An 11,231-nucleotide genomic window follows, 5' to 3' on the forward strand; every position below is an offset into this window, starting at 1 on the left:
TCGACGTCTTCTTAAATTAAAAAGTAGAAAGTGCAAACTCTGGAAAAACCGTAGTTGTTGTCGGCGTCGACGTTCTCTTCTTAAAATAATTTGCTGAACTACTAAACCTATTTGAAGTGGAAGCTGTAAGAAAAGCAGCGGAATTACCGAAAACATTTCACGGTTCGTGTCATCCATGTTTGCATTTATCAGTGTTTCCCGCCAAATCGGGTAAAGCTTTACTGTTCCCCCGGGCAATTTATCAGTGTCTAACCGCAAGCATGAAATCGATCAAAACCAAGAGTAAACCCAACCCAAGCTATTTACCCAAGGGGAGCTTTGGGGAAGAGCTGTTGTGTAACCGCACCTATTAAAAGTATTCTAGCAGTTTGTTTTGGTTTTACTCTACTACCCTAGATTCTACGCTAGGTGATTGGTTAAAAATCTCGTGCCACTTTCTTAACCAATCAGAGTTCAAACCAAAACCGATAGTGACTTGCTCACATGAATTTTAATTAGTTTCTTTGTTTTCTAATTACGGCTGTTTGCATGATTGTTTAAAGTAATAACTTTGGTTTTACGATAGTCAATTGAAAAGTGCTTTATTATACCGAGTTAAAGCCGAGAGAGCGACGACGTTTGGGGGAACGAGGATGCGCCTCTCTTATCAGCGGAAAGGCGAATAAACCACACCGAAACAATAAACATGTTTTCAAGGCGGTTGATCGTTCGTCCAAACTTTCTGCTGACAAAATAGCTTTTAACCAGAAATCATGTGATACACTTTTGAGTTTCTCAAAGATATCTCGTTCAAAGAGCTAAAATAAACCACAAATAATAAGGAGGTTTTCAATAGACTGTCGAAAATCATTTGCATTAAGGTTCGTTAGTTTTGCTGAACTACGCGCGCCATGTTATGTGATTGGTCAACTACGGACGCATTTTCCCGCGCTTAAATCTGCATGCATTTGCTTCAAGTTCTGATTGGTTCATTGTCATGTTTTACTTTTGTTTTGATTGGCTTACGTGATTACTTTAGTGTTGACGTCACAACACTTAATTGAAATTAAAAAATTGTTTTTATAATTTCGCTGTAATGTTAAGAAATAGAAGTTGACCCCCTCAGTTATCTGAGCGTCTTTAGCAGATCCAGAAAAAAAAAAGACTCTAAAGTTGGAATTATGCGAATTAAGACAGTAAAATTGGAAATTAATATTGGCCTCTGCAATGAAAAGCTGACTCATTATTGTGGAACAAATGTTGCCAAAAATGACTTTGTCATCCATTTGTAAATCCCACGCATTTGTTTTAATAACCTAACTCGACATTAGGGAAGACGACAAGGGTACGAATCTACCAAAACTCACTGGAACTGAGACGAAAGAATACCAGGAAAAAAAAGATATTTCTTTGTACTATTTGTTTATCATACAATGTTTTACCAAGCGTTTTGAATTGTTAACTTTTCACCAAGTACAAAAACCTAGTAAAAGCGTTTTGAAATATTGCTGCACCGACTAAGTACCCCGCCTCCGGTGTTCAGAGCATTTGGCGTGCAACTCCTTGATATCTGCTCGCACGAAAACATTGACAAGAAACCCTTACAGGACTACAAGGGCCTACGATTTTTTACAATGTCATTAAGTGGCTTCCGCTTATTAAAATTAGGATTTTAGAAGTGCACAATCGTGAGGAAGAACAGTAGGAAGTGATTAAAATACGATTGACGCCCACTTGCAAGCCTTGGCCGGTTCCGCTTTCAAAAGAACCGAGCACAATTATCGTTTGAAGCTCTCCTGCTCTTTAAGTGTAAAGCTTCGACTGTGGTGGACGATTTGGAAAAGAATCATTCTACGGGACGATTGAGTTGAGGCGCCTCCACGTGAAAGGTAAATAATATTGAATTCTTTTCCCCTGAAGTCCTGCACATTCAAACGATGTTTCAAAAGATTAATCAATGACAGAAAACTGAAAGAAAAACGCTATTGACACGGAAACAAGTGAACTGCAAGTCGCATTGAATCAGCCGCGCGGTTCATCGGCGCATATGCTCAGTGCCGGCTCTGTTAAACTTAACGTCTCGGAAAAAAGTATTAAACAGGGGCACTCACGGTTTATTTTGGTGCATGTCCATCTGGAAGGCCTAAGCGTCCTCAGAAATTTGGATTGAATTGTGAAGAAAACCTAGCATTTTATTTGGTGTAACGCCACTAGAACTTCCGTAACGTGGAGAAATTCATTCCCGGTTTGTTTTTGTAGGGACAAAAAGTGCTGTTAAGAGAGCAAAAAAGACAAGCTAGCTAGAATTTTCAGAAAGCCAAAAGCTGCTTGTAAATTCCGGGGACTGATTTCTATTCCCTAAAATGCTCTCGACTAAAACTCTCGGCCGCTCAAATATTCGTTTTTAACTCCGTAAAAAGATTTTGGGAAACAGAAACGACATTTGAAATGCTTTTCTCTGAATATTCTCGTTGGGTTCTCTTGAAGTATAAATTGTCATATCTAAAAACCATGGCTCGTCCTTAAAGATTACTGAGCCAGTAAACCTAAGTTAGCCTCGGTAAAGCTGCGTTCATTCGGGTCACTGCAAGCGGCGTGCATAGTCAGCACTTAATTTCGGGTTTTTCCGGTTTCATTATATACTGAAGAAGAAAGTACGAGCAGTCTTCCTTCCTTTTGGATGGGCCGGATTTCTAGCCCACTGCAAAGCAATCCCACCTTTCTAAAGGTTTCCCGTACAAATTTATCGATCCGAACAAAGAGAGACATTGTAGAGCAGTCACAATGTCCTTCCGTGAGCAGGAAGAACACGATATGCTGGAACCAATCACTCTTAAGATCAGCGCTTTGAGGTTTCCGCAATAGTTCGCAGATGCCTATTTGTATCACTGAGGGGAAAAAATGACACGCATTCAAGAGAAATCCGTCCTGTAACAGAAGCTACTTACAAATACACTGTGGAGATTATTTACAGGATTCTGAATGTAGCTGTGTTTGTATAATGTTTATGAGTTGTGGCCGATAGTGAATCTAGAGAATATGACTGGAGAAGAAGTTGAACATTTAGATAAAGTACAGTACCAAATGTATCTTGATATACGAGACAAAACGTAAGAATTTTTTTTGTCTTCGTTTGGTCCGCCATCTTGGACTTCCTTCGTGTGTAATCGTGTTTGGCGTAATATGCAGGTATCTTCCGGGATTTTGTAACCAAGTTAAATTTTGACATCATTAAATAACTCCAAAAACATAGCATTTCCGTTATTTTGTTCAAGCAAAGTTAAGTTACTATAACATTGGAGTTGATTAGCGGCAAATTTAATTTTACCATTACAAAGCCCAAAAATGTAGTAATTAATTTCTGTCCCGAAAGCTGCGTCTGGCTAATGATGACATTTATTTACTTTCCAAAGGATTGTTTGTTAACAATTCTCCCTACGTGTTTGTAAAATGTATCCGGCCTATTATTTAGGACAAAGTAAAAACATCTATGCCAAACTTTATTGTAATCTAAACTATTGGATAATTTGAGGTAGTTACATCAGTCGGTGTTCTTTTTCGGACCATTGGCCTTTATATTGCGGCTGCAAGTGATATTAAAACACCTTACACAAGAATCTTAATTGGTTTTAATAAATATTTAAGTTTGGACATAATACTAGTTGCGATGTAGGAGTTTTCGTCAAAATTCAGGAACAGAAGGCGTCGATCACCGTATTTCTTGAGGTGTAACGGGAAATTTATAAGAAATAAGTCAAGTAAGAAAATCGAAAGACTTTGAAACTCTCTTAACGAAAATGGTGAGTGCGATAATTTATTTCATTTCATGTCCCGTTCTAAGATCATTTTAGAGCTTACATAGTTTGTTATTGTAATTGCACAACTTTAATTCATGTACGCCGTCGTCGGTAATATGCACTGATTTCAGTCGAAAGCACGAAATGTCAGAAAAACGCATTTTTCTCTTCTCAAAATACAGCATTTAAAGACAAGTAGCGTTTAAGAAGGTACTGTACTCTCGGCAGCCTTGAAAAGCGTCATTTCAGTGGCCATACTCGAAGATTTTATTCACAGATTGAAAACCGATGCCGGGTTCACATTGAATACTTGAGCCGGATTATGCCAATTAGCTTGACTTTATGGAAGAAACCAAGTAAAGCAAAATGCACCTGCATAAACTAAAAGAACCTAATTCCGAAGAAAAGGAAATTAAGTTGTAACTCAAACCAGTGGCTTATATAGATTCTGGAACTTTCCAACTGTGTATGATGACGTGGAACCGTTTCATTTTAAAACCAAAAGTTTGTTTTTTCGTCTTAAAGTTATAAACATTCGAGGGCTTGGTTTGCGTCTCGTTGTTTTGAGCTTTTCCCAATTTAAAGCTTTTTTTCCTCTTATTTTAACTTATTTTCTTAAAACAAGCTAAAAAAAAGCATTGAATCTTTATATTAGACGTGAATAAAACGGCAATTGATTCAGTAATTAACCTACCAAAATATTGTACCTTCGGAAAACGAACCTCGTTAAAAGTGATATTTAGAAATGTCGATGTTGACTTTTAGGAACGCTTGCCACGTAAGTCGAATCGGCGTTTAGCAAGGGAAATAAAATAAGGTTATACATGTTGTAAAATCTTTATGCAAAAAGTCGAAAGATTTATTAGAAGAATTAATTGCAGATCATTGTCATTGGCGAATAGGAGGCCCAGTTCCCCAAGTGTAATTATATCATTTTCCAATTATAAACATCGGAGGTTGCGCCTGAAAAGCGACCAAGTGCTCCGAGGTATGGGGGCGGATCGGAGCTGCGTGTGCCTTAAAATATAGGCCTTCATATTCAGACAAATCAATATTCAGGATACATGTGAGGGCTTATGCCTTCAAGTTCAATGCCCTTAGAGGACAAGAGTATGCATGTGTCATTTACTGATTAAATACATCATTCCCATTTATTTGCCAAGCTAAACATATTCCATCACATTATTTCCATTGCGCATATGCCACACATTGACATTCCAATCCTAGCAGTACGCAGGATATTTGTCCCATGAATCTAGTTTAATGGTCTTAGCTCCCACGAGTCTCCTGTAGCTCAGTGGTAGAGCATCCGAACGGTCTTAGTTTCGACTCCTGATAGGAACACTCAGATTTTTTTCCGAGTATGCCTGTGTCATTTATTGATAAAATACATCATTCTCAAGTCCCTTTGTATACCACACCTTGCCTCTTAGCTCTTCTTAGGCTCGTGATACGGCGAATGTAAATTTTTGAGGAGAAAAGAGAGGGTTCTTTTTATTCTGTGCAGGAGTAAATTTGCAATGCACCTCTTCCCAGCCGGTTTCCCAGTGTAAGGGAGAGGAAAGCATATGTTTTAAGTGCCTAATTGCTCAATGTTGCACTGGTGAATGACGGAAAACTATGGCCTGATCAGTGATCAGGGGCAGTATCATGGGAGATATCATGATTTTTGGCCAAAATTCACAAAATTTTAACTTTGAACACTGTGATAATTAATTTCTAAATCGATAATTTAAAGAAATATTAATAGTGATTCTGAGACGAAAGGTTGAACAAAAATATAGTACAACCAGCAATTTTTAGTGCGTTACGACGACGAAATTTGAAAACGTCTGCCAGACGTTTTCAAATTTGAACCACTCTTTGTCTTGGTCAACTGCCGGCGAAAACATCCGTGGATAGTTTCTTTGCATTCTGATAGTCTTTTAATGGAATTTTGTCATGATATCTTGGCTGCCATCAACCAAATAGCGTCTTTTTGATTTTCAATGTGTTACTAAAAACGGCGTGATACTGTCCCTTTAAAGGGGGTGAGGGAGAGGGGGGGGGGGGGGGACTAACTGAACTACAATATTTCATGATTCTTCCTATCGAAATGCCCGTTGTCGTCATATCTTGGCAATCTATTTAAAAGGTTTTCAAGATTTTACAGTCACTAATATATTTGGCAAATCACGTGATCAAAACAGAAAAAATAAACCTGAAACTCACACAGCGTACAAGGTGCAAAACCTGACGTATTGATTTTTTTCAAAATTCGAATTCTTATAGAGCGTTTTCATTCACGTGACTACCGACCATATTGGTTTACTGAAAAAAAAGAAAGAATTTGCATAAAAATGGAGTTCAATTCCCAAAGGTTTAGTTTGGGACACCAACATGGCCGCCATTTCTTTGTTTTGGGACACCAACATGGCCGCCGTGACGTCATGTGAAAACACTCTATAGAAGTTATTACAAACAGTTCATTATTTAACAGAAACGGTAAATGCTCACTGCAGGTTAGAAAGAGGTCAAGAATACCTCCGACTCGTGGAGAAAAAATGGGTACTATTCTGTGATACGCGGTTGGAGACTGGCATTAGTTACGTTCCATCAATGACGATCAGCTAAAATCCACATGTTCTCCCTTAGTATATTTCCCCAGTCTAGAGGCTCAAAACATTGCAAAACGGAGTATGACAAAATAGGTTTGCACGAACGACACAAGCACAAGCACAAGGATGTTTACACGTGCGATAAGCATAAGCATAAGCATAAGGTGACATACTCAAGCGCAGAAGCATAAAAATTTGGCGCATTATGACGCGACCGGGCTGCGAGATTTGATTCCAACATGGTGGAAAATGGCAACGCATGAGTAACTAGAATGTACGCTGACACTGAACTTGTCACTGTTTTTCAGTTTCCTTTCCTTGCGCTTTTGCTTATGCTTGCGTGGTCCCGGTTTACACGTACGACGTAGCGACACAAGCACAAGCACAAGAGAATGGAAATCGTTATATTCTCTTGTGCTTGTGCTTATGCTTGCGTCGTACGTGTAAACCAGGCTTTAAAATCTTTAAACAACAACTCTTGATCTGTCCCCTCACCTTAAAGATCTAAGTTAGATACCTAATGCGCAAACCTAGTAATATTTTCTCTATGGTTTACAGATGACCTTTCGAATTTTGCTGTTTGTTGCTTCTTTTCTTGTATGGAGCGAATCGCGAAAAATATACATTCCAGATGATGGTGAATCTTTAAAAGAGTACCTCAAGGAATTGGGGAGGAAAGCTGGGCCGATGGGTTACTTCAACCCCTACTACATGGCCTTCACACTTGAGAAAGCGGAGAAATTCCCTGACCTTGTGTCCATACACTCGAAGATGAGGCGAATCAAATCCTCCGGCAACGTCACTTCCGAAGTCGAGGAGTCCCTGAAACTAAGTACGGATACCGTTGAAAACACTGAAGAAAAGACATACAGTCGGGTCAAGCGTTCCGTGTCTTATCCTCAAACAAATATTACCGGCGAGTGTGAAAGTACAACAGGAGGACTGGACAGGCTTTGCAACGTTTGCCCCGCCCGTACAGATCTGGGTCCAGACAAGATTCCTCGCTACATTAACGAAGTGTTGTGTGAATCCGAAGACCTATGTGGCGTGGGAGGCGTTGTGTTTGGGTTGTGCCAGAGTGCGGTTGTAGTGCAGGATTTTCTTATGATGCAAGGTTCCTCTTTAGTTGTTTATTCGCAGGAAATTCGAGTTTGCTGTGAATGTGGTTTGTTTCCGATATGAGTTAAATACTGACGAGTCAGCTGCATTTCGACGTACGATAATTCCAAATTTTGATGTAGGCAAGATAACGAGAAACCATTGACATCGCTGAAAAAGCACCTTATTAAAATGAGTAAAAAAGCCAAGTTTAGGTCTTGTCTTTTACAATACGGGAGATATAGTTTTGTTGAGTCTGAAAACATTATGGACGTTTGTATGGAAGCGGGTAAGATTCGCCCGTCTACTAAAAATTCCTGAATTTGCGGGACTTACATCTTCGACAAGACTCTCCAACTTGGTCTTTTCACTTATTTAAAGGTGCTCTTTCCCGTAATGTCAATAGTTTCTCGTTACCTTGGCTACAACAAACTTTGAAATTATCGTGATAACGGTCTTACTGTGGAATTTGTTTGGAACTGTATGTAACGTGCATGAACCATAAATGAATTTAAACGGATAACAAGCTGTGTATGAACCGAAAAAAATTAAAGCAATGTTTGCGGGTGATATTGTCTCCAACGTCCTACTTTATCAGTAGTGCTAAACCTGGATTTATACGCGCTTTGGGGAGAACGTAAGTTGTACCACCGCAATCCATGATGCCATCAGCTTTTTGGGAAGTGAGATATTTTTCACAATTAGCTCGTGCAACTTGGAAAAGGCTCGGAATGTATGTCTAAATATCCTAACTTGTCAGAGTTCTGACCCCCTCCCCCCCCCCCCCCGAAAAAAGGAATCTTTTAGCTTGTCAACCAGTTGCTTCTTTGTAATAAAATTGGCTGATGCACCTAACCTGAGTTTGGGTACTACATACAAGACAGACCTTTTTTTATTTTCATTGACAGAACTATTGGTGTTTTAGTAAGAATTACGGTTAGGGAGCACCTTGTGATGTCTATCATACAGTTCATGCATCTCGTTAGCACGCAATTCTGACCTATCTCCTTTATATTGATCAAACGTTAATTCCTAAGTTTCCCAGCAGAAACAGAGAAGACCGAGAGGGCACATGGGAAAACCAGAGGATTAATTAAATAAATCTGAAAATGGGCAAACATTTCTGACTGGCTTAGGCCATCTATTTTTGCGAAAAGGTCACGCTTTCTCTGCAAATAAATGTTTGGTTTATCAACAGAGTTGACAACTAAAGGTAAACTAGCCACTGTAAGGAGACTCGAGTGCTGACCTTTCGAGCGTTAGACCTTCGTCAGAGCGAATCAAGGAATTGTGGATTGTATTTGTTTACTGAGTGAGCAGTAGAGTATGGTCACGTGAAAAATAAGAAGAATTAGTCGAATCAAAAGCTTTCGTTGAATCCCTGGGGATTCAGTGCCGATTTGGAAGATAGACAGTGGATAGAATTTTTTTTCTAAAGTTTTGCGTGTTTCTGTGTTACCATGATGAAGAGAAATGCAACAGACTACCTGGCTGCGATATTCCTAAAACCTAAGAACCATTTCACTCTCTTCGGTAGTGCTACGGTACCCACGTGCAAACAGGCTTGTATTTCTATCTAACAAGGGTTGTGTCAGCTATTTATTTCTAGTGTGAGTTGAAAAGCCGTAAGTCCCATTTTCATCATCAAAGGAAAGCCTATAGAAATGATATTCCAGTTTTGTTGAAATTCATCATCAAAGGAAAGCCTATAGAAATGATATGCCAGTTTTGTTGAAAGTTACGAAACCATTGCACTATAACTATCTACAAGTGCCTTCGGCCACGGATGGTCAAGGTGAAAATAATTTGCAATTTGAAAAATTGGCCAACGTTTTCTAGTCCTGTCGTTGTCTCGCGCAAAAATCGTTGAAAACTTATTAAGGCTTGTGCTTCCTTCAAGAATTCATTGCCGGGAATTCTTCCTCTTTGTCAATTGTGTTGTATCAGCAATTAGTTTGCTCACGAGGATGGGAACGTCCTCACAATTTTAAAGCAATTTTGACAAAACACCATCAAAATCTCGGTAGCATAGCCCTTCACATAATATTTCCCTTTGGCTTCTCAAAATTGTCACTTGTAACAGCTAATGTCGTCGGCGTTTTTCTAATGGGCCACTTGAAGTCTATATTTTCTCAAGTTATTGGCTCAATTGCGTGGGCCGCGTGACAAACAGGAAAACAGTTGTTTTGACGTCTATGGTTTGACCGGATGACGCACCATAAGTAACAATCATGAGGACGTCCGGTAGTCGCTAATAATTTCCGGAACGTCAGTCTTCTGCTTTGCTAAAATCATTTGTGGTTACGCGTGACGTCATAACACACTAGGAATTTGATGACGCTCTCATAGCAAGTGCTTCGAAAAATGACAATTTAAGTCACGGCTAACCGAGGCCGCGGCTTACACAAGCCTAGCCCTCTTATAAACCGCACATTTCAAGTACGACGGTGCTTTGCTAAGCTTAAGTCACGGTTTTATTTCTCTTTTATTTTACAGCTTTATTGTTTGACTGATTACGTTTTGTGATGTCAGTTGCTTTTACAGTTCTCAAGCCATAACGAACCGCGTTTGATGTTGGATCTTTTAACATTAGCATTTGGGGCGATTTTTACATTTCTTCATATTTCCCTGTATTTAGCAGATGAAAATCAAATATTGGAAACTGGAATGTTTGCAAGTCAGCGAAGAATATCAGAAGTAGCAATCAGTAACCAGGGGCACCCAATGGATCGTTTCGGTAAAGTACATGTTCCTTAGGAACAATTTCCTACAGGGAATTTTCACCTCGAACTTTCGTGATATGGCAAATTTAAGGCCTGTTGTTTTCGGATTGATAAAAAAGTCGTTTCGGGTACCGAAAAAAGGTCAGCTAAGATTTTCGGAAAGGAAATAAGACCTAAGGTTTTCGGGAAATGGACAAACGATGACTTAGTAATTTCGAAAAGATTCAAGATCCCCTAGAATGACCGAACAGATAAAAAATTTTATAGAGCGGCCTAAAATGAACCTACAGAGCTTTAAAGGCACTCCAGATAGCCTAAAATAGCGTTTCAAAGGATCTGAAAGAAACCTGTCGTTGGGTGCCCCTGAGTAACTCCAACACCTCGAGTTTCGTCGGCAGAAAGTGAGCTGAGCGTTTGTGTTTTCAGCTCTTCTCTCCTGGTGCAGTTACCTATCCTGAATGAAACCCCCAACCAATCACAGAAGGAAGTTAAGCAAGACTAAGGCAAAGGCAAAGTTCTTTTCAACATCATTCATTTTCCTATTCTATGCGCAACATGGACTCTCGTGAAAGGTCGTTTTAGAACTGATATTTTCATTTCAGACATTTTAGATTATCCTGTCATGTGTGACAAAACAAATAAATTTTCTTCCTCAACCATAACGACTCGACGTTGCTCACTCGTCTGCAACTCAGTAAATGGACATTTTGTATACAGGTCCGAAAGCAATTAAATGCCGGATGATTTTTACATCCCCTGCTTGTTCATTCAAGACTTTTTTTGACATTTTTCAAAAGGAACTATTCCGCTCTTTAAGCTTTTCCGATTTCCTGATCGCACGGCCAACGTCCGGCTCAACATTAGAATTCTCAGGGCCGGGTTGTTCGAAAGCCGATTAACGCTAATCCACGATTAAAAGTTAACCAAGGTTTCCATCTCGCTCATTAAAGACGATTTTAAAGGCTCATTTTAAGCTAATGGTAAAGGAAAGCATAAGGCAAAACTAAGGGACAAAAATTTTAAATATACTCGAATCA

At 39.3% G+C, this 11,231-nt stretch overlaps 1 protein-coding gene across 2 annotated transcripts; it reads left to right on the forward strand.

The window, feature by feature from the left end:
* The first annotated feature begins 1,734 nt into the window (after positions 1-1,734).
* On the forward strand, positions 1,735-8,041 carry LOC146457175 (putative skeletal organic matrix protein 8). 2 transcript variants are annotated; one of them, XM_085092242.1, is made up of 2 exons: positions 1,735-1,868; positions 6,932-8,041. In XM_085092242.1, the coding sequence occupies exon 2, from the start codon at positions 6,932-6,934 to the stop codon at positions 7,553-7,555; it is 624 nt and encodes a 207-aa protein (XP_084948368.1). In that variant the 5' UTR covers positions 1,735-1,868; the 3' UTR covers positions 7,556-8,041. The 2 variants fall into 2 exon arrangements, with proteins under 2 accessions (XP_084948368.1, XP_084948367.1); XM_085092241.1 differs by lacking the exon at positions 1,735-1,868 and adding an exon at positions 3,630-3,779.
* Positions 8,042-11,231: the final 3,190 nt, after the last annotated feature.

Source organism: Pavona decussata, unplaced genomic scaffold (assembly GCF_977016875.1).
Source record: "Pavona decussata unplaced genomic scaffold, jaPavDecu1.1 SCAFFOLD_245, whole genome shotgun sequence".
NCBI classification, from domain to species: domain Eukaryota; kingdom Metazoa; phylum Cnidaria; class Anthozoa; order Scleractinia; family Agariciidae; genus Pavona; species Pavona decussata.